The sequence below is a fragment of the Cibotium barometz genome, chromosome 12 (genome assembly GCF_041138505.1).
Source record: "Cibotium barometz isolate CiBa-2024 chromosome 12, ASM4113850v1, whole genome shotgun sequence".
Classification (NCBI taxonomy): domain Eukaryota; kingdom Viridiplantae; phylum Streptophyta; class Polypodiopsida; order Cyatheales; family Cibotiaceae; genus Cibotium; species Cibotium barometz.
In genome coordinates, this window is record NC_141057.1 from 56745121 (window position 1) to 56772221 (window position 27101).

A 27101-nucleotide genomic window follows, 5' to 3' on the forward strand; every position below is an offset into this window, starting at 1 on the left:
CATGCGCAGAGTGCCCAGCAGCCTGGTACTGTTCCAGCAGGCATGCGCAGAGTGGGCAGCATATTGCATAGTGTGAAAGCACATAATTGCTAAAATACCTAGTCATGGGGCTTTATGAAGCTGGCCGACTGAATGATAAAGGGAGTATAAATACTCCAGCCTAGAATCAATGAAGCCATCTCATAATTCACCAAGTGCTCCAAGCAAACAAGGGCCAGGACAGCCAAGAAGTTGCTAACGCAAAGGGGTGAAAGACTGAAGGTCAAGGGCTGGAGAATCTCCAGCCAAGAAAAGGTCAAGTTTCTGTATTTTGTTTTCAGATTTACATCATTCTAATAAAGCAAATACACCATCCGTGGTGGGGGCCCTTTGAAGTACCGATCCTTCTCTGAAGTTTCCGCATATTACAACTAGGGCTCTCTAAAGCTCTCCTCTAAGGACGCCTTGTCTGTGGAAGCACCGAGGCCCTCCTAAACCCTGTATGTTCCATGAGACCATCCGCATATCAATCTCTATGTGAGACGGAACTAGCAAAACTTCCCTCCACTCCAAGAGTCTTGGGCGAGGGTTTGGACGGAGCCATCTTGGGGCAAAGGCGCAACAAGTGGACGCGGATCTTGTCCTCCATGTGATGCCACTCTTTCCAAGCGCGAGAGTATGCGTACTCCAAGCTCCATCAATCACAATGGAGGTACCTATAAAAGGGAGGAGAAGTAGTATGACAGAAGTATGCATGAACACAAATAGTAGCACCTCCAGGCAAGAGGCCACCATCTCCCCATCATGGTCTCTATGGGCTGAGCCTCAAAGCTCCATCCTAGCCAATGGCCATAGATGGGTGCGTACGTCGGTGATGCGAAGATCGTGAAGATGATGAGATAGCTCGACTGCCTGACCCTGGATGGCGGCAGTCACCAACTTTGAGTCCCAATCTGTCTCCCTGGGGCTGCACTCAAAGGAAAAGAAAAAATCATCGCGCCATTCTCTAGCGTAGAGGGCCTAGAGTGGTGGAAAACCACATATCCGAAGAGGCACTACTATCTCTTCAAACATATATGTCCCTTCCGCTGAGAGACAACGGAAGAAACTATAATCCACCGGCTGCCCTAAGATCCTAGGGAGCCCACCTGGGCCCTAGCGGGAGAGCCCTCACTAGGGAGGCGGCGATGGTTATCTCAACCAGCTGGAGCCCACCTGGGCCCTAGCGGGAGAGCCCTCACTAGGGAGGCGGCGATGGTTATCTCAACCAGCTCAGAGAAACGGTGAATCAATCGGCACACGGAACTCGCTGGGTGCCTCCACTCCGGGTCAGGGGCTCCAGGGGAGCGATAGGAGTGCTCTGGAGAGGCGGAGGGAGGGGGGAGGGTGGGCTCCGATGCGGAGGACGGGGCTGAAGAAACTGATGTGGATAAAGACGAGGGTGAGGAAGGACGAGGAGGGAGAGGCGGGGGAGAGGTCGAGGATAGATGCTGCTGAGAGAGATCCATTTGAGAGGAAGGCTACAAGGAGAGGCTCACCGAGGGCTCAGTGGGGTCTATCCACCTCATTGGGCGCTGAGAGTCGGGGGAATTGGTCGCCAAATCGGAGGGACCAGAGGGGCTCGCTCAGTGACTTGAGGGGGCTCGTCGCCAACTAGTAGGTGCTGTGATAAATGCTCCTACCGGTTTTCTGAGAGAACCGAATCCTCATGTGCTCTGCCAGCCTAGCGCGCACGTCGACGGTGCTCAGCCTTGATGGTCAGATAACGGCTCGCGCGGGCCAGCCGTCCACCACTCTCTAGCAATTGTATCGTCTGCGGCCAAAACCAGGTGCTCCGCTGCTTGAGAACCTACCTCTCTCTCTACCCCCTGCTGAGGATTTGAACAGGATATCGGGGAGGGGAACCACGGGTGGTGGTCTCCTAGACTTGTCGAGGGCAAGCTCTAGCTAGATGGCCCATCTGCTTGCAAATGAAACATTGGCCTGGAAGGCTTGAATACTCCACTCATTGAAGGATGGGGTCTCCCCGGAGGCATTGGATAGATATGACATGTGGCATTGAATCTGGCACGACAACACAAATGCGGAGGGATGGAATCCCGACTACCCATGCAAGGGCTGAGGCAGCAGTGGGGATGGGATTCCATCACATGGCACCACCAATCACCGAGAGAAGCGGAAGGTATTCCTTCCTAAGGCTTGGGAAGCAAACTATCACTGGAAATCCCAACACGCCAGCAAGTGGGTTAAGACGCAGGGTCGAAGCTGTGCTGCCACCGCGCAAAGAAGGCCTGCGCCGTACACAATGCAAGTGGGCTCACCTGCATGACTTGGTCTGACGCCTCTGATAAGTCGAACTCCACCTGGTAGTAGCACGCCCCAAAGGGTGAATGTCTGTGATCTTTGCAGGCGCGCCAATGAGGCTCACCTATAAAAGATCCCTGTGTGGGGCGAGAACCAACAATTTTGCAAACCAGGCCTCGGTCTGGGTTGACGGATCGGCTACCATGGAGTCCTCCTGAGGGATACGACCAAAAAATGCCGAGGCTTGTCGAAAAAAACACCCCGAAGAAACTGAAGAAACTTCTTGCGGGAAGAGGGAGAGGAAAGCAAGCACGGGGAGGGGGGAGCGGAACCTAGAAGAAAGAGAAGGGGGGAGGGCTGCAATCGGGCGAGAAGAGAGAAAGTAAAAGGGGAGAGGGGGGGGAGGCGGAAAAAAGGAAAAAGGGGAGCAACGCTGAGAGGAGAGGGGGATGCGGGGCAGCAACGGGCAAGGAGGGGGGGTAGGTGCAAAAGAAGCGAAGGGAAAAAAAAAGGGAGGCGAAAAAGATAGGCAAGGAGCCACAACGGGGCTGGGCACGGGGAGGCACAAGGAATGGGGGAAGGCGGGGAGGGAGGGAGGGGAGAGGGGGGGGGGGGGGCAGAGGATGCGCAAGCAAGGGGGGTGAGCGGGGGGCGGGCGCAAAAGGTGGGCAAGGGAGGCAGGCGCAGGAGGCGAGAGAGCTACGGGGTGGGGCGCACAACACCGCGGGAGGGGGGGGTGCAAACCAGGGGGGGAGAGCTTCAGAGCCGCACACGCACCATCTTAAACCTTCTTTTCTCAAGTTGAACCATAGGGGAGGTTTTCCCAAGGTTCCCTGCAACCACTTGAAGACTTTTGTCACGAAGGATTGCGACAAATTGAAGATTTCAACATTCTAGACACTTCTATCACAAAGACTTCCACTAACGTCGACTCTACTTGCAATTGGTAAGCGTTAATGATCGATATGGACGCAAGTAGCAAGAGGAAGGAGCAGGCCTCTTCACATACCTTGTGTAGTGTTCTCTTGTCCTACGTGCTCTCTTGAAGATTGTTTCTACCATGTGTCAGTAGAACAATAGAGAGCAGATGGTAGGAACATGGGCACTTGACACGGTAGTGTGAGTTGAAGATCTTCACCGAGGTCCGACAACCATATTGTTTTCAATACTGTATTCATATGCATTGATATAGAAATCTAGTCAGAAATGCCAATGACACTATGTACTTGATTCTCCAAGATCAATATACATTATTTGAGGAGGGGCCAGCCGTTCCAACTCATTGTGCATCTCTTGTCAATTCAGCAAATTACATCTTGTATTGAGCTTGTTGTCCATTAAATCTTAGTGTATTTAAGTGTATGGATTAGCATTGTGTTCAAGCAAACATTCCACACTGACTTGTGAAATTACACTCCCCGATGATGGCCTCCTAGCACTCATATATCGGAAACTTGAGTGCACACACATGATGACTCAAAAGGCAAGACACCAGCTGTCACATGACCTAGGGTATTTTGATGGTTGTCATAATCTACAACTACAACTTACAGTATACTACCTATCATAAACTGACACCTTCGAGGAAGCTCCAAGCACGTCTCCTTCCATGTCATCCAACTTGCTATGAGACCAACTCTACGTTGACTAACAACTCCAGCTCTGCTATCTCCATTGGAACATTGAGCATGGTACTTTCTTCTAGCCATAGAACTCTCCTTAAGCTCCCTGGGAAAGGACTCGGGAGCTAGAATAGCCACACAAACTCCGGCATATGCTGGTCCTCGAACAATAATTTCTATGCATACTTGTGCTGGTCCTCCAAGAATAATTCCTACGCATACTCTGATGGTTGCCCCTACCACCATAGACATCGATACCTCCTCAAGAACCTTAACTAATCTACAAATGTTACTAGGGAAAACTGCCTCTTGTACTCCTTCCAACCTTAGAAACTCGGGCAACCTCGAAAACTCCTTCCTGTTAGTTTCTACCTCAAATGAACTCTCCACTTTCATGCCTTTGTGCACAAGCTTTGCATCTATCAGTGCTGCAACTCATGCCGCCAATGAGGTGATAGCTCAAGTGGTAAAGGTGCTTGTCTAGGACCACGATGTCTTGGGTTCAAAACCCCACAAGGTGCTTCCTTGGCGGCATCGCCTAGGGCGGACAAAAAGCACCTACGAGCAGTGAAAGACGATAACTACGAGAGGATCCTGGGCCTAAGGCCAGTTGGGGGGGGGGGGGGGGGGGGGGATCATGCCTAGAGCTCTTTCTTATGCTTGGCCTAATAGCTTTGTCTTTCCCTGAAATGGGCCTCGTGTCAGAATATGCAGCGGAGATGAAGATAAGATCTGAAAACACAAGAGCAAGTGCACTGCAGAAAAACACAGCAATAGAGAGGGAGAGAGAGAGGCGTGTAACTCTACTATATACACAAGAAAATCCCGAATACCGAATACAAGATGTGTGGGGGCAAGGGGCTATTTTATATGGCCCCTATGATCCAGTCGGCCACTAGCAAGGACAGCCGACAGCCACAAAAGGGCACCCGACCAGCTGAACTCCCAGTCGGCCAGCTTCTGTCAGTCGGCCAGCACACGTGTGAAGTCGGCCAGCAATAGAGAGAAGCGGGGAGCAGTAGGACCAATCGGTCATCACCTAGATCAATCCAAGAACCACAGGACAGCCTCCCACACCTGGTAAAAATAGGAAAAAATATGGAGAGTGGGGAAAAAGGAGAAAACACCTAAATCAGGTGGGCACACCCACAACAGAGGCCTTGGTGTAAATATACAGACAGGAGATGTCTACTAACACCCCCTCTCAGCTCCTGGATGTGGAGCCAACCCCAGTGAGCGGGAGTGCCGCCGGAGCAAAGCCTGAGATAGAGACTTCGTGAAGAGGTCCACCGCATTGTCCTCCGTCGAACAGAACTCTAGCAAGATGTCATCAACAACATGAACAAAATGCCTCTGGATGACCGTGGGTTCCACCAATGGAAACCCAATCTTGCCACGTAACCTTTGCAACCTCACCACCTCGCAAGCAGCACCACAAGGAGCCTAGTACTCTGCCTCTGTCGACAAGGCAAAAGATGGCTGCCTCTTACTACTCCATAAAATTGCTCCTAAGCCAAGGGAAAACTGTAGCCTGATGTCAAGGTCCTCATGTCTGGCTCTCCTCCCCAATCTGAGTCACTCCTACCGTGGAGTCTTGACTCCATCCATCAATCCCCCTCCTGTGTAAAAGAGTCCAAGATCCTTCGTACCCTGCAGATACCACAAGATCCGCAATCCTGCGTCCCAAAGAGTCCTCTGCACACATGAGCTCAACAGCCTCATCAGGAAGCTCCTGTCCAATCTGGTATGCATCAACCAAATCAATGAACCATTTTGCTTCCGAGTCAAAGAGGCATCATACTGCTCACAAGGATCAACACCTATTACGGTGGGATGCCAAGTCCTAGAAACCTGCTGAAGACCACTCAAGGCCTTCGGAAACCTGTAACCAACCCCCTCTGAATCCGGAACCACAAGGCCTGGAGAATGTGCAACATCCACCTTCGCCTGCAAGTAATCAACTACCACCTGCCTGGCTTTCCAACAGTTCCTGTGGAAAGAGCTTTCCAACAGTTCCCGTGGAAAGAGCTTTCTCAACTACAGGAATTTCTTTCTCCCAAATGCTACGAGACATCAGAGCATAGGTTACCTGTAAAGTTTCCTCTGACTGACGAACACAAGAACTACCAACATCTGTACTGGAAAGTTCCTGCCAACTACTACCATCAACTGGCAAGCCATCCACCATCTGGTCCTGGAAAGCCTGCACCTGCAGCGTATCCACACTTAAGTGGCCATTACCAGACTGTCACTCATCACAAAACGGAGGACCTGGAAGAGAGTGCTGAAAGTTTGTAAACTCCATTCTCCACTCCGCCTTCCCAAACTACCTGGCCTGTTGCCTTGTCCCGGAAAGCAACAAAATGCTCATCAAACTCCACCTGTATGCCAGTCTTACAAACCTGATACACTGACAAAACAGATGAAAACCAAGTGACGGAACATACAACACCTTGGAGGAATGCTTTCCCCCTTTGCCATCGGGAACTATCTCCAACCCGCCCTCACTATGAATTGGGATAGTGGATGTATCCCCAGTAAGGATGTGACCAGAATACCTGCAGAGATCTTGTAAAGCCAAACGGGAAGGAGTCATGTGCCTGGAAGCACCACTATCTAGAATCCACTCCCGAGAATCCGTAGCGGAGAGTCCTCCAACCTCCTCCCTGCACGAAGAAAATGAAACATCGATGTCCATCACCTCCAAGTGCACAAAAGCTGGAGTCTTCACGGTTGCTGCTGAGGATTCTGCACCCTTCTCGGTGCTCCGCTTGGGACACTGCCTCCAATAGTGGCCTTTCTCGCCACAATCATTACAGGTCCTCTCTGCCTTGAGTTTCTCGCGGTTTGAGTCGAACATCTTCTCAAAAGACTTCTCCGATGAAGCCTTCCCTTTGCCCTTGTTGTTACGGCCTTTCGACCGTTGGCCAGTTAAAGCCTCCGAACCTCCACCCTGTGGAAGGTTTGTGAATCTTTCCTCCTGGTCAAAGCCCATGGGCACAAGCTCCTCCCATGTGATGGTGCTGAGCCTGCCACTGGTAATCAAAGAAGAATAAAATGCTGAGTACTGAGAGGGCAAATGTGACAGCAACGTGATGGCCATATCCTCCGATGATATCTCTTTCCCAGTCTGAAGAACTTCCTGCTAAAGAGCCTGCATCGTCGATGACTTTGCAGGATTCATCATCCGCATCTGGACTTCCAAGGAGATCCTCTTCATGGGCGATACCCTGTTATAGAGAGAAGCCAAATGCTGCCATAGCCAGCGTCATATGCTTGATATGATTGATTACCTACGGTGTGCAGTTGAGGAAAATGAAAGAACGGACCCTGGCGTTGACACGATCCGACAACTGTGCCTGTGCCTCGCGTTCTTTCCGAATCGAGGGTAACTCCCCTTCCTCTAACTCTGGCCGTGGAACCCAACAACAATGAAATCAGCAAGGTCGTAAGACTCCAAAACAGATTCCATCATCACCTTCCATATGTCGTAGTTGTTCCCGTCCAATTGACGGTCCACTGAGAATGTGGGGAGTGTCGGGATCTTCACATGCTTCTCAGCCATCTCAAGTAAATCTGCCATTGCGGGAGTGTAACTGAAAAGGGTGGGTCGGTGGGAAAAAAGAAGAACTTAAACCTGCAAGTGGCTGTCCAGCAAATCAGCCCGCCTTTGCTTCTCCTCTTCCCGGACGGTCCAAAACAGTCCACCAATCAGCAACACAACAGGCCCCCTCTTGCTCACACAGTTCCCAAGATTTATCAAGAGCCTAGAGCTCTAATACCATGTCAGAATATGAAGCGGAGATGAAGACAAGATCTGAAAACACAAGAGCAAGTGCACTGCAGAAAAACACAGAAATAGAGAGGGGGAGAGAGAGAGAGAGAGAGGCGTGTAACTCTACTATATACACAAGGAAATCTCGAATACCGAATACAAGATGTGTGGGGGGAAGGGGCCATTTTATATGGCTCCTATGATCCAGTCGGCCAGTAGCAAGGACAACCGACAGCCACAAAAGGACACCCGACCTGCTGAACTCCCAGTCGGCCAGCTTTTGTCAGTCGGCCAGCACACGTGTGAAGTCGGCCAGCAACAAAGAGAAGCGGGGAGCAGTAGGACCAGTCGGCCATCATCTGGATCAATCCAAGAACCACAGGACAGCCTCCCACACCTGGTAAAAATAGGGAAAAAATAGGGAGAGTGGGGAAAAATGAGAAAACACCTAAATCGGGCGGGCACACCCACAACAGAGGCCCTGGTGTGAATATACAGACAGGAGATGACTGCTAACATCGTGTTCCCCTGCTATCCAGATTTCCCACATGAGTGCTTCCCCTTCTTGTCTAATCCAGGTTGTGTTCTCTTTCCAATTCGCCCACAATACCGTTCCTCTCCGAAGTGGCGTGGGCTGTCCGGCCCCCTGCTGCCCAGTATCTGGCTGCCCAAAACTGCAACCCACAAGCCCAAACACAGCCTCTGATCCTACCCAAAAGGCGGTGGACAGGTAGGGTATGTCCATGAGCATCCTTGACTGGGCATGCACATGACAAGCCCATACAGGGATGAAAAACCAAAGTGACAATCGAAAGAAATATAGGATATGTCCGTGACAAGCCCATACAAGAATGCGAAACCAAAGCAACAATGGAAAGAAATTTAGGTTAGCAATTCGAGAGTAACAAAGTGTGAAGTTGAAAATCCAAATCATAACATACAACAATCTGAGGTGTTTCGGAAGGTGTTAGAAGCTTAAGACCTCTACGACTGAGCCAGCTGCAAGAAGTGCCGATTCAGACGACCCCTTATTGAAGTAAATTGAATTGTAGTGCTTGGCTAACTTCTCTCTCCCTTCCTTTCCATAAACTTTGCTACTGATACGTCGCATCAGACTGATGTGTTTCTTTGTGTGCACAGTTGCAAGTTCATCATCTGTGGCCTCCCTTGCTTCCACACGTATGCACCTACAAAAACATCCAAGAATGTAGGTTCTCAGAACAGGAGTACAAGGCTAAGACTTATATTTCAAAGAGCATCTCATTTAGGGTTTGGAATATGCTGCTGTTCAAACATGTGTCCATGCACGGAATCTCTCAGACTGGAGTATAACTATTTCCAGCAGGAAGCTCTAAAAATTCGCAAGAAATTTGTGCTATCTTATCCCTTTCTTGTATGCCATTCTCAGTCCTGTACACCATAAAGTCAACCATGTTGCTAAGCATTTATGTAGACAACAAGAACTGCAGATGCAACATAAGTAAAATTCAATTTATCATAGTTGTAAAAAGCATTGAAGGTGTTGAGTTCGAAGCACATACAGTATGCACCTAAGAAGCCTTAATGAGGTTCAAAAGGTGCATTACCTCTAAACTCAAAGAAAAATATATAGAGCGACTAATGTTTATTAAAACCTGTCGTATAGTTATAGAAAACCTACGGCCCATTCTCACATCCAAATCCTCAAGACAAGCTCGAGACAAGGTTGGGGCCCTGAAAGAGGAGATTGAGAAGCTGAAGAAGAAAGGCGAATGACCGTGTAAGCTCCCCGAACCCTGCCTGCGCCGCTGTGTCGCCCCTTCCTTCCTCCGCCTCCCATCTGTCCTTCTCTGCCTCTGTGCCTGCATCGCCCATTCCTTCCTCCGCCTCCCATCTGTCCTTTCGCCCCTGCCTCTGCCCGCCATCATTCCTCCGCCTCATCCCTCTGCGCAGCGAACATCTCCTCTGCCTCCCTTCATTCCTCCTCCACTGGTCGCCCCTGCCTCTTCCTCCCCTTCATTCCTCCGCCTCATCCCTCTGCACAGCTCATCCCTTCGCCTGTGTGTCCAGCTTCCTGTTTTTTTTTCCCCTCTCACACCCTCCCTTTCTTTCGCCTCCTTGCCTGCCTCTTCCCCTTGGTTCGGATTGCTCCTCATCCGGGTTCAAGTCTGCCTTCTTTTTCGATTAGCATCATGGCTAAACTTTCTCCCTCGGCCGGCCGAACCATTGTTTTTTCCGAAGGCGAACTTGCGGTCCTCTTCGCCAAAATCGAGAAAGACTCCAAAACGACCCTCATTGCCAGAATCTTTGGATCTCACCCTTCCCGTCTCCAGGCTCCGGACTGGGTCCTAGCGGCTCTGCCTTCCGACCTCGCTCCACACTTTCAAGATGTCAGGTTGCTTGGAAGAGGTTTCTTCCAGGTGGATTTTGATTCCGAGGACGCAGCCTCAGAGGTTTTGAAGGGCAGCCCTTTGCCATTGGGCCCGAGTAAGGTTTTTTTTCTTCCCTACTCCAACTATTTTGACCCTATTGAGGAAGACCGGAACCGTTTCCCGATTACTCTCAAATTCCCAGGTCTTCCTCGCGCATATTGGCCTATGCTCGAGGCCATCGGGTCCGCCTTTGGGCTGGTTCTTCAAGTGCCCCCCCTCCACGCTTTGCTGACATCTTCTGCCTAGGTGGTTACTGCCCCGGCGGATGCTGTCCCCAGGGTCATGGTTCTTGCCCGTGACTGTGAGCTTTTTGAGGACTATGTTTTGCTTCTGGGCCCTAGTGGTCGTTTGAAGCAACGTATGGAGATTGCAGGTAAACCCGATCAATGCCGGGTTTGTCACCAACAGGGTCACTTTGCTCGAGATTGCCCTCGGGCTCGGGGTCACATGAGGCCTCGCAAGCGTGCTTCTCAGGCACCACCTCCCTTGGATCCTTCCCATCCTAAGGTCTGCCAGGTGTGGCGAGCTGTCTCTCACGCCCGCCCCCTGGTGCGATTGATGGGAAGACCTCCTCAGATCTTGCACCTCAAATAGATGATGTTTCTGGGAAGAGGGATGTATCAGCTCATGCTTCTTTGCAGGGAGATGATATACCAGATCAGGATGATTTTGTTGAGTCCTCTCTACTTGGAGGGGGCGATATGCAGGATGCTCAACGCAGTGGGGATCATGTATTGCAGGATTTTCAGCATGATGCCATTGCCCTTGATGCCCCACAGGCACACAGGTTTCTCGTAGGTTTCTCGTACATATGCAGGTACTAAGCAGGGCCCCGGACAAGGGCATGTCAATGGACTTTGCCCCGTGGATTATCCCGTCCTCCAGCATTATGAGAGGTGTCCTCAAGCTGCCCATCGTCTTCTTAGATCGGGGGTCAAACCCTCTTCTCTTCCATGAGAATCGTCTCATGGAATGTTCAGGGCCTTGGAGGGCTTCCCACCCGTGGTAGGAAGCGCCTTCTGAAGGACCAGCTTCACCCTGCTGTTACAGGAGGGTCTATGGATATACTTTTGTTGCAGGAACACAAATTGGATAGATCTCAGTGTGGCAAAACTAGTAAGATGCTTTCTGACCACACCTTCTCGTCCTCGGCTGTTGGGACTAGAGGGAGTGTTTGCATTTCAGTGGCAGCATCTGCTATGCCTCGTGTTATTGGGCACGGTGCTATCATCCCTGCTAGAGTGCAGTGGATCTTGATCATGCATGAGGGTCAGAAATTGGGAATCTTGAATATTTATGAATCTAACGTGAGAGGTGAAAGGGTGGCCTTTTGGAACACCATTACAAATGTCATTCCCCAGGTTGATCATTGGATAGTGGGAGGAGACTTCAATATGGTTGAGCAACCTTCTGACAAGAAGGGTGGACACGAAGGGGGTTTACACCCTTTGGAGCAAGCCTCATGGGAGAGGTTCATGCTCTCTTTCTTTGGCAAGGATTGCTGGACTGAGGATGACTTCCAGAGAAGGCCAAATTCCTTATCTTTCTCTTGGCATAACCGCAGGAGCGGGGTTGAGAGCATCTTTGCACGTCTGGACAGATTTTATGTGGATGATTGGTCCCTGGACAGAGGAGGCACCATCGCTATTATGCCTGGCACCACCAAATCCAATCGTTGCCCCGTCGTTTGTGTCTCAGGGAGCCTGGGGTTCGCTCGGCCTCTCCCCGTGTCCGTATCCCTGACTCTCTTTATCTAGATGCTGACATCTCCCTTGAGATCAGAGAGAGATGGAGATCTTGTGATGGTCCTAATCCTCGTCGTAATATTGCGCTGGCTCTTGAGAGAACGAGCCATCATTATCATAGCGCTGCCTTGTCCAAGAAGAAGGAGGCTCTGGACAAGGAGACAGCTATTAGGCGTAGGATTACTGCTCTTCAGAGGGAACATGAAAATCATCCACATGCGTCTTGGATTACAGACCTCTTGACCACAGTTAGAGCAGAGCTGCAGTTGGCCATGGACAGGAGGGCTGAGTTCGCGTTTCATGCGAACGAGGCTTTTTGGACTCAAATGGGTGGCAAATGCAACAAAGAGTTTTTTTCAGCACACAGGCCTTCCCATAGCAAGGATTCTGTGAGGTATTTGCAGGATTCACAGAGTGAGGTTCAGATTGAGCCTGACAAGGTAAGGGGTATTCCTTCAGATTTTTATCGGTCTTTGTTGACTGCAAAGGTGCCCTCTCCTCCGAGAGATGTGGCACGGCAGAAAGTCTGGGAGTGCATGCCCAAGCTCATTACAGATGCTATGTGTTCTTCCCTGGATGCCCCTTTCTCGAAGGATGAATTCCTTCACGCACTACATGCTCTTTCCATTGTTCATGCCCAGGGGATGATGGTCTTTCTCCCACCTTCTTTATTCTTTTTTGGGATCATATTGGAGATTCTATCACTGTTGCCCTTCAGGAAATGTGGCTGTCGGGTATGATGCCGCCATACCTCACCGAGGGGCTGATTCACCTTATCCCCAAGAGTGGGGACAAGACTGACATTAAACAATGGAGGCCCATCACTCTCCCTGGATCTGCAGATAAGGTTGCAGCCGATTCTCCAAAGGACTATCCATGATACACAGAATGGGTTCCTCCAAGGAAGGAGTATATTTGATAACATCTTTTCTTTCTGGGAAGCTGTCGAGTGGGCAAAGTCTAGTCAGCAGCCTCTTGCCATTCTTTTGCTTGATTTTGAAAAAGCTTATGACAGAGTGGATTGGGATTTTTTGGAGGGCACTATGGCACATATGGGGTTTTCCCAAAACTGGATCAGAGGGGTGTCCTGCCTATACAAGGAGACTCATAGCATTGTTTTAGCTTGTGGGGGGCGCGGCGAGCATTTTCACATTTCCCGTTCGGTGAGGCAGGGCTATCCCCTCGCCCCTTTACTGTACCTCATTGGAGCTGAGGCTATGAGCAGGTTTCTTCGGGCTGCCCCTGGTGTTGTGGGTCTCATGCTGCCTTTATGCACGGAGGAAGAGTTTTGGGACTCTGAGTTAGCAGATGATACGGCATTGTTCCTTGAGGCTTCACATGATTGTTTATGTGCTTTCCGGACAGCCTTGGAGGCCTTCTGTTCGGCAGCAAGAGCTACTATCAATTGGCATAAATCAGTTGGTTTTTGGATCGGTGATTATCCTCTTGCAGATTGGGGTACAAATGTTGGTTTTACTTGGATTGAGAGAGGATGCTCTGCCAGATACCTTGGCTGTCAGGTGGGCGTTGACATCTCCCCTGCACAACATTTTGCTCCAGTGCTCTTAAACATTAAAAGCAAACTTCATCACTGGAGTAGGAGGAAGCTCGACTTGGCCTCTAGAGCTTTGGTGGTTAACCAAGTTTTGCTAGCCACGTCTTGGTTTATTGCTTCGTGTTGGATTTTTCATAAGGGCTGCATTGGCCAACTTCGTCGCCTTATTCGGAACTTCCTTTGGTCAGGGCTTGATGGAAATGCACACACCAGGGCCAGAGTTGCTTGGGAAACCATTATCAGGCCTGCGCAGGAAGGGGGATTAAATATCATTGACCCCGAGGTGCAATGTAAGGCTTTGCTCTGTAAGCTTGTTGTTAGGGGCTTTCTTCTAGGCACTGAGCCGTGGAAGGACTTTCTCATGATGCAGCAGATCACGAAGTGTGTCTCTGACGCCCAATTGAGCATGCAGTGACAAATGCAACCACGTGTATGAGAGATAAAGATAGAGAGAGATGGGAATAGGGCTTTCACACAGTACACCACGCAGAGCGGGGAACAGACCCTGCCCCCTCTTCAAGAATTTATTTCAGGAAAACAATCCACGCGCTTTTCCAAGCCAGGACTAATACAACAAATGAATACAATATCAAACAAAAGTATCGATGTCGAGATCGGGCCGAAGTTGATGTCAGGCACAAGATAGCTGTTGCCGAGCTCACCACGAGGATGACCCACAAAAGACTTATCCCAGCTAGTACCAAAATCCCTTGTTTGATGTTCCCAAATATCCACAAATGTAGTCCCCTTCTTCTCAGGATTTCAAAGAAACTGGCGATAATAGAACTCTTGGAGACGGGCCCTGACACCAATGACTTCAGGAGGCAGCAAACAGTATGCAAAGGGTTGTATACTGGGCAGAGGCAGCACAAGTTGTGCACAAGATAGCGCGGGTGTTCAGATAGTGGCGGCAGGGCAACGCACAGCTTATAGGCAGAAGCGGTGCTGAGCTTTTCAGGGCGGCGCCAGCTACAGCAAAGATGGCAGCTAATTTCACAAGGTATCGCTACAACAGTATAGGTGGCGGCGCCATAGAGCAGAGGCGGTGCTAGGAACAGAGGCAGCGCACAAAGGGCAAGAGCGACGCTGCTGCAGGCACAGTCGGCGGTGCTGGACAGAGGTGCACAAAACAGTGGCGGTGCAGACAAAGGCGGCACAACTGGCAAGCAGTGGCTAAGTTCACAGAGCAAAGGCGCAAGGCAGCATGGTGGAGCGCCGGCTAAAGAGAGCACTACAGGGGCAAAGCGCCGACTGAGGAGGGCACTGCAGGAGCGGAGCTGCCGGCGGAGGTGGAGGAGTTGGATGGCGTGAAGAAGAAGAGGGGAAAGATAATGAAGTTGAAGGCTCTTCACAAGTTCTCCCTTAAGATCCTCCACAAATCTTCTATGCTCCACCAAAAGGGTATTGGCTCCTTATATACTTGATGGGGGGACCATGCTTTTGCCACACTGCACTTTGTTTTATTTTTCTTGCTTTTGTTTTATTTTCTTACTTTTGCTTTGCCTCCTTGCTTTTGTTTTAATAATAGTCAAAGTTCTTGATTTATGCTTTTACAATCTTTAGGGCCTTGCTTTTTGGCCCTGGAGCATCTTTTTGCAAAAGCAATTTTTGCTTTTTGATCCAATTCAATGTCCTCTTTCCAACGGTGCCCTCGACTTTTTAGTCAACAAAGTTTGACTTTTGCTTTTTCCGGCTTTTTGACCAAGACGGGTGCTTTTTCCAATGTCAGCATTAGGAACCCTGTTTCCATGTGTCCAAGCATGAGTTCTATCATGTGAAAAGAGCATGGAGGACCAAATGGTTACACCCCATGTGTCTAGGCCCATGTTCCATGTGCATGTGCATACTAAAATTCATTCATTATAGTACATTGCTTTCATAGCCTAGAGGTTCATCTACCTCATAGACTCACATTTAATGCATACTTATCCACCCAGCTATAAGAGTGGGTTTACACATACATACACACAAACACTCGTAGGGAGTGTTCACACACATAGGGACACACACACATATGAGACTTCGAATCCCAACACCCATCTCTCCCCAAAAAGCTTGGGGGAGTGTAGATGTGAGTACAACTCAACTAATTATGTCCTTTCAACTTCCACATCTTCACATGTGCAATAACTAGCACCTCTTTCACCCTCTTGCAACCTCCATCATCCACACGAGATTTACACCCTCCAACATCCCAAGACAGAGAGGAGATACTCTAAAAGTTCACATCCCCCACCACATCTACTCTCATGCATTAGTCATTTGGAGGATTTCTAAATTTGGACTTCAATCTTGGGAAAAAATAAGAGTACTACAAAGTATTACTTGTTACTAGTGCTCAGTAAACGAGGCATATACATACATACATACATACGTACGTGTTCGTATGTGTGTGTACATAAGTACGTACGTACATGTATATATGTATACATATATATATATATATACATACATACATACATACATACATACATACATACATACATATAGATAGATAGATAGATAGAGAGAGAGAGAGAGAGAGAGAGAGAGAGAGATTTTGCACCTAGAGGGACCAGCCATTCTGAACTCAAAATGGAGGAAGAGTCAACATACATTTTTACTCCATCCTTGATTCAAGGATATACCATGTACTGCACTCAGATCCCATCACAGTGAGGCATATTGATCTACTACTCTGTATGAGGGAGGGGGTCAACCAGGGAATCACAGCATTGTATAGACCATCACACCCAGTCTAAGCATTCTCAGGTATCATAGCTCTAGGTGAAACAACGTACATTGTCCTAAAGGCAGTATTACACTCTGGTGATTTGACTACCCTTTGACTATTGCACTCTTTACACTGACCCACGGATCCCATGTCTCTCATAACACATCACCATGTGCTGACATGAAGTGTTCTGATAATTTTCCTCTCAAAAGATGAATTTGGGAGGATATTATAGGTCAAAGGAAATCCCTTGTGTACTTTGATTTTTAAGAGACCGTATATTATCTAGTGATAGACGCCTGCACGTCCAGCCAGGAAAGCCAAATGCCTTCACTACTACACTACACGCCTGTGGACAATTGTGTGTGTGTGTGTGTGTTTCTCTCTATGAATGTTCTTCGTATGTTTTCTGTGTAGTAGCTAGCGAGTGTGAATATCGGAGTTCAAATATTATCTAGTGATGGATGACTGCACGTCCACGGGTGTGCATATCAGAGTTCGCACCCAAATCTTACCCAGGAGAGCCAATTCACTACTACACTACACGCCTGTAGACAATAGCGTGTGTGTTTCTTTCTATGAATGTTCTTCATATGTTTTCTGCGTAGCTAGATTGGTGTACTATTTGAGCTCACCGGAGCCAGCAAATCAAATCACAGACAAAATATCTCGAAATGGAGTACCTCTCAAAGACGCCAGCAGACTTGAGTCGTTCGGCGATGGCCACGATACGCTCGGGCTTCTCTGGATGGGAGGAATCCCATGGATTCGCATGCGCGCACATACGTTCGTCGTACACCAAGCCCACCCTCCCTCTTGCCATGCCAAAACAACTACGCCCTCTCCCAATGGGAGGTTCGACTTAGGCTTCAACTTTACGAATAACTTTTTCAAAATTATGGGAGAAAAAAAAACCTTTTAAAAATGCCCAGATTTAATTATATTTTGAATTAAATATTAAAAAAATGTCTGCTCAAAATGATAATTTTTTTCTCAACTATGGGCAAAAAGGATTCATGTAAGGTTCAATAAAAAGAGTTTCCCGAACACTGGCTTGAAGTCTGTAATAAAGAAGCCAGTAAGCCTACATGCCCACAAGTTTGTAATTTAAGTCTATAACTATGCAAGCCCATAAGCCCATGATCTGGTAAGCCCAACAAGTTCGTAAGTCTACAACTCCGCAAGTTCATAAGCTCATAAGTACAAGAAGTCCACAAGTCGGTAAGCCAACATGCCACAAGTTGTCAAGTACAACAAGTCCATAAGCCCATAAGGTGATAAGCCAACAAGCCCACAACAAGTCCATAATCCCCATGTCCCCGCAAGCTTGACAAGTCTACAAACCATTGGTTGGCAAGTAGAGAAGGCCCTCCTTTACATGATACACATTAACTCTCAACGATGACGACGACGATGATGATGGTGGTGGTGGTGGTGAGTGTGCATGTGCAAGATGATAGTGAACGTGCCTTTAGGATTAGAAAAAAAGTGTGCAAGATGATAGTGAATGTTCATTCAAGATCAGAAAAATGAATGCATGTAAGATGATAGTGGATGAAAAAAGGTGCACATGATGATAACGAATGTATATTTAGGATGATTGTGAACATACACAAAGTAATAATGAGCATTCATTCGCATAAGGATTAACAACCTTCCATAAGGATTGACAACCTCCTCTTTGAAAACCATTGAAGGCACATGCACTTGATATCCATAAAGGGCCTCAAAAGGTGACATACCAATGCTTGAATTAGAGGTGATATTGTAGCAAAATTCAGCCAAGTAAAGCCACTTGTCCTAAGTAGCTTGAGTATCATGGCAATAATGCCTCAAGTATGTCTCCACCCATTTGTTAACCCTCTCCGTTTGCCCATTAGTTTGAGGGTGGTAGGCGGTACTTGGAGTAAGCTTAGTACTCATGCTCTCAAACAAACTTCTCCAAAAATACCCCATGAACTTTGTATCTTTATTGCTCGCAATTTGTTTTGGCATCCCATTTACCTTCAACACATGTTCCATAAATTTATTGGCCACTTGGAAAGCTGAAAATTGGATCTTAGTTGGAATAAAATGAGCGGTTTTAGTAAGCCTATCCACCACCACATATATGGAATCCCATCCATGCCTAGTAGAAGGCAAGCTGGTGATAAAGTTCATAGCTATGTGAGTCCATTTGCCTTGTGGAATATGTAAGGGCTAAATTAAGCCACTTGGCTTATGAGTGTCATCCTTGTTTTGTTGTGACAAGGTAGGCATTAGGAAACATACTCAACCACACCTCCTCTCCACCACAAGCCTCTCCAATAGAAGCATTGCCTCACTTTGTCATAAGTTTTGAGGGGACCCAAATGCCTCAAAAGTGGAGATGAATGCATCTCTTGCAACACTTTCACCACGTACACCTTCTCGTGATACCATAATAGCCAATTGTGCACCTCGTTGTAATTTTTGAAACATTGGGGCAGCGGCTTGATCAATCAAGTACTCCTCTTGTATGTCCATAATCCAATCCTTATAAACCTTTGAGATAGAAGAGAGAGTACATACCCACATACATGAAATAGCATTCGGCCACCACATTGTCTTTGCCCAGTGTGTAAGATATTTCAAAATCATAACTTTGAAGTGTGGCCAACCACCTCTTTTTTTTGCTTGGAAGAAAGATTGGGTTGTGGCATGAAGTACTTGAGAACCATATGATCACTTCTCACTTTGAAATGACTCTCATAGATGTAGTGATGCCACTTTTTAATTGCATGTATGATGGCCAACATCTCTTGCTCATACACATAAAAAGATATTTCTTTGTCAGTGAGCTTTCTACTCTCATATGCAATCATGTCATGCTGCCCAATATCACTACCACGTGCATCCACCCTTATGGTAAACGGTAAGGAAAAATCAAGGAACACCAAGGTAGGGATTGAAGTAAGGTAAGGAAAAATTAGAACACACCAAGATAGGGGCTGAAGTAAGGATGTAAGTGGAGGAGTAATAGATGCATAGTGCTCAATAAACCTTTTATAAAAGGAAGAAAGCCCCGAGAATCCCCTCAATTGAGTAGTGTTGGTTGGAGCAAGCCATTCCTTGACACGTTGCATGTTCTTTGGATCCACCTTGATGCCTTCATGACTCATAATGTGCCCCAAATATTCCACCTCCTCCTCCATGAAGAGCATTTACTCCCTTTGGCATACAACTTATGCTCCCTCAAAGCATCCAATGTTTGCCTCACATGCAAAAAATGTTCCTTCTTGATCTTACTATAGATGAGTATGTCATCAAAGAACACCAACACCCATTTGTAGAGAAAGGAATGAAGCACCTTATTCATGAGTGCTTGGAATGTGGTGGGAGCATTTGACAATCCAATGGGCATGACCATGAAATGAAATAGCACTCTTTTCAGTGCAAAAAGCTATCTTGAACTCATCTCCTTCCCTCATTCTTATTTGGTGATACATTGATTTGAGATCTATCTTGGAGAAGAACTTGACTCCCTTGAGCACATCAAGTAGATCGTCAATTCTAGGTATAGTGGTTTTTTATGGTACACTAGTTAAAATCTCTATAATCAATGCACATCCTATATGTGCCATCCTTCTTCTTTACCAACAAAATGGGAGAGTAAAATGGAGATTGACTTGGTTGTACAAACCCCATCTCCATGAGTTCTTGGACTTTCTTGGAAACTTCCTCTCTCTCAAACCTATAGAGCCTATACGGTGATTTATTGATTGGTTTAGAATTTGATTTATTGATTGGTTTAGCATTTGGTTCAAGATCAACCACATAATCAATATCCCTCTTAGATGGCAAACACTTGGGAACTGAAACACATCCTTACACTCCTCCAAAAGCTGAGCCATCTCTTTGTCAAGGGGTTGTCCACTTTGATTTTCAACTCATCCTTGATGAATAGCAAAACATAGATAGATCTCATAATCTTCATTTCCCTCTTTAATTTCTTGGGAGTGATAAGGGAAAGCTTTGAAAATCCAATGTCATTCAGTGTCACAAGTTGTCCACCATGCATAAACTTCATGTACATGTGAGAGAAGTCTAATGAAATTTCTCCCAAAGTACTTAACCAATTGCATCCCAATATTACATAAATAGGCCCCAATTCCAACATGATGATGTTGGCTTGCATATAACATTGAGAAGTGAGGATTATGGAATTAGAAGGGCAATACATGGGCAATACATGGTAGCAACTTCATTCTCCCCATTTTTCACTTCAACTCGCAATGCATGTGGGTGCTCAATGAATTGTAATCTCATCTTTTGGTTTGATTTTGAATCAATAAAGCTATCTGTACTCCCCGAATCCACCAAAATATGGGCCACCCTTCCATTGATAGTACCATGTAACCTTTAAATCGTGGCTCTCTTACACCCCGCAAGCAATTCATGTGATATGGAATATATTTGGGTTGATTCACCACCTCAAATGGAAATTTATGATCCTTCATAGAAGAAAACTCTTCCACCACCTCCTCATGGTAATCCACATAAGAATCCTCTACCACATCATCATTTTCAACAATGTTATCCTCCTCTATAACAATCATGCTCACATTAGCCTTCTTGCCTTTGCACACATGGTCTTTGCTCCACTTCTCCCCGCATCATGTAAAACATAGCCCTTTGCTCCTTGACTCTTGAATCTTTGAAGCATCTAATTGTCTTAAATATTTGAAGCATCCAATTGTCTTGAATTTTTGGGAGTGTACGAGGGCTTCTTGTCATTGGGTAGAGGCTTATTTATGCCATCGATTTAAGCATGAAAGCTGTCTATCCTTGGTTGTCTAGTCCCATACAGGTAAAAGCAGGTTAACGTGCACAATATCCATGGATAGTGCTAGCTAGGATACATTATATTGGCTTTATCATGCATAGTAAAAATTCTATATGTACCTATCTATGCTACATATCTTCCTTAGACACAAATGCACCGTTAAGACTATTCATAAGAGTTATAATATGATATAGCACAAAACTAATAAAACTAATAATATGATAGCACAAAACTAATAAAACTACTAGCTATCATAATACATGTAGCTTGTTATCCTCACCCATACACCATTGGAAAATTAGGTATGGAAGAGGTTTGTGTGGAAAAAGGTGTCTTTCCATTATTCCATATGGTAGTAAATGGCCTTTGGAAGCTCTTGTGGCTAAAATTTGTTGAGATCGCTTGTACTTATGCTCATAAAGCTCTGTGAGTCTCATTTCTTCCTTCAAAGAGGGTGGTGTTTGTGCTTGATGAGAGGATCCAATCCATGTGTGAACTTCAACTTCATGCCTTCAAAGTCCTTCCACATACATGGAAAGCTTCATGAAGCTCTTAATATAATCCTTCACCATTCCACTCTTTTGTGTGAGCTCATACCATTGTTCCATGTATGCATCAAGAAACAATGGTGAAATTAAGGCTAACTTCATCTCCTTTTTTCAAATCCTATCTTCCTCACTCTTTGGGTATAGCTGAAAATAACTTTCCATCTTCATAACCCACTCCTCCAACTCATTGAGGGCTGAACCACTTCCCTTGAATTTAGAGAGTGTAATTTTATCCTTCGTGTCCTTTAGAGTATTGGAAGAGGGATCATCCTTGTAGTTTGGAGACTTGTGCTTTTGCCACTAGTTAAAAGAGGATAGAAATCGGGCAAAATCTTTGTATTCCCTCTTTAGATAAAGAGGTAGCTCCATCCAACAAGCATGGGCAACCATTTGCATATGTATATGCTCATTGGATTGTAATCCATCATTCCCATAAGCCTCCTCCTCAACATGTATGGGTTGATTTTCATTAGTATGCATAAGAGTCCTCTTGGCTTCACCCAAACCATTTCCATATGATTCATCGAATGCAAAATGTGGCCTTCCATTTAAGTGTGAAGGACCGAACTGAAACGATACATTCTTTGGAGCTCCCCAATGTGATTTTCCTGCATCCAACATAAAGCCTCCATATGGAGTGGCCTTCGTGGTAGTCTCATGAGAGGCTTCCACCCATGGTTGCTTGCCTTCCCTTTAAGTATTTTATTACCATCATGTGCTCCATAGTGGCAAATTTTCTTATCATAGTAACATTCATGGTTTGAATGCTATGGTTGAGGGCATCCAACTTGTCAACTAGCATATGCATAAGCACCTCATTAGAAAGGTTTGGAGAAGGATTTGCCTCATGTGAAGAAGACTTTTAAGCACTTCCTCCATAAGCATCATCATTAGTACCTCTTAAGGCTTGTGCCAATGCATCCTCATGTTCACCCATTGCAACAACCATGGTGTCTTCCAAAGTATCTTGCACTTGATCTTGCATTGCCTCATGCTCCATATCCTCAATGGAGTGGGAAAGCTTTCTTGGTCTTCCTTTGGGTTTGCTGGCCACCATGGAGAGGTTCCATGAGATATATGGGAGAGTTGTCGATATAGTTCTTTTGCTTGCCGATATGCTAGCCAAGCCTTCTCAACCCCTTACCAAAATTTGATTCTAATGGCAAGGGTTGAGGCCAAGTCGTCACACCAATGTACCTAATCCCCCTCCTTACTTCTTTTCCAAAAGCACTTATGGCAAGGAGAGTTCAAGACATGCTCCCCCTTGGCCTCCATCAATGCCATGGATACCCTCAATATGCTAGATTCTAGTGCTTTTTTGGAATGAAAGCAATGTAAAGAGAGTAGAGTGTTACAATTCAAACCATGTACTCATGCTCATGTACATTGCAAACTTTAGCATGCACTCATGCCTGCATTATACTCCTTGTTCCGTTTCTTCATCAAAATCCATTGCTCTAAAGCTTGCAATACTAATCCATAAATAGAGAGGCAACACAATGCTCTCACCAAGGCATATCAATTGCAAAAAAACATTAATGATTGTATGTCTTCTCCCTTCTTCCATCCAAGTGAGGGATTCTTCACTTCTGTATGGTAAAAGTGATTGGAGAAGTGTGTGGGAATGATCAAGAATATGTAGAGGCTCAAGGTAATGTAAACATTATGTAAAGAAATGAAGAGAACCCCCTTGATTTATAAGGATTTTGCCGTAAAGCATGCTTTCTCCCAAAACCCTATGCCCTTGGCCAAATTGATTAAGCAATACATGGTTATGTAGAGGATATCAAGAAAAAAGCATTATGGATTGAAAGCTCAAGAAATCGCACCATAAACCCTAATCTTGGAGGAAATTCCCAAAACCATGTTTCTCTCAAGAAACCCTAAAATTGTAATCATTATTGTAAATCAATGGTATGAGAGGGTAGAGGAGAGTTAGGAGAAGGGAACTAACACCCTGGATCCCAAAAATTTATGGTGGAAACCCTAATTTTGGAAGAAACCCAAACTTGGTGTACAAGAGGGAAAGAAACCTTGATTTCATTGTTTGCATGAAGCATTTAGGGTATGGGTGGAAAGAGAAGAGCATAGAGAGGTTGAATATGCCATTAATTTTGTAAAAATCCCATGGTTAACTTATGCATGAATTAGGTTGCAACCCATGAATCAAAAGAAACTCACCAAATCTCCACCATTCGCAAGCTTGGGTCCTTCCTTGCATCTCCCTTGTGTCCCTTGAAGCCTCTTTAGCCTTTAGCCAAGTTCAATGAGCATGAAAACCCCTTAACTAAAGACAGTGCTAATTCAAAGCTCCCACAACATTAGTTACACGGGAGTTCAATGAGGTATTTAATCCCTTCATTACAATTCAAAGTGAAGATAAGCATGTGGAGAGAGATAAGAAAGTAAGTTCAAGATGATGAATTCAACGGTGAAGATGAACATGTGGAGAGGGATGATGAACGTACTTTCTAGATGATCCAAAACTTGAGGATGAACATTAGCACTCCTCTTTGATAAATAATATTCACACCCCATGAATCTCAAGCAAAAGCCTTGCCCATCAATGGCTCTATTCCCTATATGAACCATCTTAATGATCTAGAATGCATTCAAGGTGAAAATAAACGTATGCTCTTAATGATCTAAAATGCATTCAAGGTGAAGTTAAGCATGTGGAGAGGGATAATGAAAGTAAGTTTAGGATGATGCATTCAGTGGTCTTGGTGAGGATGAACATGTGGAGAGGGATGATGCAAACGTACGTTCTAGATGATCCGAAACTTATTCAAGGTGAAGATGAACATTAATAGTCCTCTTTGATAAATAAATCTTCACACCCCATGAACCTCAAGCAAAAGCCTTGCCAATGGCTCCATTCCCTATATGGACCATATTCACTATCCCTCATTCCCTTAAATTGTAGAGCCTGTACTTCGCTAAAGCCTCTATCCAAACCCTCACCATGGAAGGTCAACCATGCCCCCTCAACCAAAGCCTCGATGTTGACACTCCCTCTCCCAAGCCAAATCTAAGCTTGCCAACTATAATATCCACCAATTATGAAGCTTCTATCTCCAACACCCCTTCTTACCTTCCAACAATATGATTACCATGCAAAACATCATCAAAGTGCACTCCAACTTTATGTCATAACCAAAACAACCAAGGGTGGTGTTGAAAAACATGCTCACCACCCAAATTCCTTCAAAGGCTACACAAAACTTTGTGCACCCTTGAAGAAGATTAATAGGCAATCCAAAAGGAAAAAAAGGCACAAAAAGGCACAAAACCATCAATTTCACGATGGCAAGGATCCAAACATGTAAAAATGCACAAAATTGATAAGTACCTAGCAAGTTAATACATGCTCGAGTGTCCTAGGAAGACAGCACTCTTCTTCTATGGTTGTCTACCAAAGTATGTTGCATATCCTCTTCCCCCCTATGAAAAATGAACAAAGGCCAAAAAAAGTAAACAGTAGGCAACTTCAAGGTTTAAAAAGTCAAGGATGTTATGGGTGCCTAAATGTCTACTAGAGGCTCATGGATTTCGTGGGTGAGAGTGTTAGTGGGAAAATCAACTGGGAGAGAAGAGAAGCGAGAGAAGATGCAATCTGCCCCAGTTTTGTTAGTTGGAGATACATTAGGAAATGGGTTTAATAACTTACTGGTCATGGATAAGAACATTGGATAAGTATAAGATGAGGCTGGTCCTTATGTTTCTTCTTAATCCTCTCTGGGGCTTGGGGGTGGGAGGCTGGGCTTGTTAGTTTTCATAAATTCCTGAAGATCATTTATATCATTGGTGGTTATATGAGGATATTCTATATGCTCTTTATCAAAATTAAAAGTCACATTGGTGAGCATAGCCTAGTCTAAATGCTTATGGATATTTCGATAAAGATTTATAATACCAAAAGGATGATATAATGTAGATTCGGAGAGATTTAAATGCTGATGGGTATTATATACTTCAGTCCATCCATGGCTAATAACCCATTGATAACTTTGTGCAACAATCGCCAATGAGTGAACAAGGTAGTAAAGATGAAACTGGTGGTGGCACCCTAATGTGTACCACCCCCAAGTGTCAAAGTTGCTGAGGCAAACTCCATAAACTCAAACTCTACACTACAATGACAAGTCCGACACCTAGCAGTCATCGTTAAGCAAACAAGGCAAGCAAACAAGGCAGTAAAGATGAAACACTTGGTGGCACCCTAATGTGTACCACCCCCCAAGTGTTGAACTTGTCGAGGCAAACTCCACAAACTGCGGTATTGATGTCTACATGTGGTCTTGCAACCAAAGAGTCTGGTGGAAAAGGGGATAGATAGCAATGCTCAGTATCACACCATTGTGAGTTGCATCTTTGCCAATTCTAGGGTCCACTTCCTCATGTAGTTCTCCGCGTGGTAGTATGCGATCCGTCTCTCCACGTCCATGTCACAGACTAACTATCTCCAGCGCTCAATCTCCTGGTCCCACTCCTGCAACTCCAGAGTGAGCTGAGACACGTCAACAAAGCTCATCTAGCTCAGTATCCTAAAAATTGAAAGTGATCAATATTAAGACAAATATAAGAAAGCATACTTGAGCAATGGGAAAATAATTTAAACAATGTTCTCACATGGCTAGGGGTTGATGCTGCCCCAACTCTGTCCTCGGCCTGAGCTGGCCCGAAGTAAAAGCCTGGGCGGCACAAAACTATGCGGGCCTTGCACAAACAAGATAAAATATAGGTGGTGGATAACTCCCCAATGTAGAAAGACACATCATAATTGAATTACTCTAGAAGAGGTTGTGATGACAATACCATGCTAGTGGTCGGCTCCGATAAGAGAGCCGTGGTGTGCCGAATAGACTCTGTAGGCATGATGGAATTGGTGACCGATCTGCACACCTAGCTCATGCATTGTGGCAAATGGTAGCATCTCCAATCCATGAGGTGTCTAAAGTGCAGATGGGAGATGCCTAGCCTGCTCACCAGGCCTCCTATCATCCTGGTCCTAAAGTCAACCCACACCATGGCAGCCAATGTTGGGGACGATCATGATAATCTACCTCGAGCCCCAACATGAAATCTGCATATAACTGCTGTGTAAAGTAGATCAGAATCTCATGATGATGGGGCAAGGCACCATAATATGCCACATATCGTGGTAGAATGTGGGCTACCATAGTTGCATGGGTGCATCAAGATGCCTTAAGCGGCCCTGTAGTCCCAACTTGCCCATCCTCACGAACGAATAGTTGTGATGTCCTCTCTTTGATAAAAGGCAGTCGGGATACCTCTCAATGAAAGGCAGTCGGGATACCTCTCAATGAGACAAGTCGCGATGTACTCATCTACCATGCTGTGTCTCTAGCCATGCTATCAAAGACTCTATGTCATTGAGGAAACGTAGAGTCTCTAGCACGCTCTCCAACGATGCAACAAGATGCATGGTGGAGGGATGTGGATCTCCACCGCAAAGTTGACTGCATGAAGCCTCGAAGAGTGTGACAATCTTGGGGATGGTCTCTGGATGTCCCTCATGAGCCATGATAAAAACTACAGGGTGCCATGTAATCGAAAGGTGTCATCTCTCTCTCTCTCTCTCTCTCTCTCTCTCATTCTCTTGCTCTTTCTCACTCTCTCTC

The 27101-nt window shown here is 46.0% G+C and overlaps 1 protein-coding gene across 4 annotated transcripts in view; it reads right to left on the reverse strand.

Moving 5' to 3' along the window:
• Positions 1–16996, reverse strand: part of LOC147633622 (histone deacetylase 5-like) — a 41495-nt gene extending 24499 nt beyond the window's left edge. The window contains exons 1-3 of one of the 4 annotated variants that reach the window (XM_086806767.1): positions 16788–16925; positions 9014–9090; positions 8663–8867 (exon numbers count right to left, since the gene is read on the reverse strand). In XM_086806767.1, the coding sequence (XP_086662893.1) occupies positions 8663–8791 (129 nt within the window). In that variant the 5' untranslated portion in view covers positions 8792–8867; positions 9014–9090; positions 16788–16925. Of the gene's footprint in view, positions 1–8662; positions 8868–8974; positions 9091–16787 lie in introns of all 4 variants that reach the window. The other 3 variants (XM_086806766.1, XM_086806765.1, XM_086806768.1) reach the window with 3 other exon arrangements.
• Positions 16997–27101: the final 10105 nt, after the last annotated feature.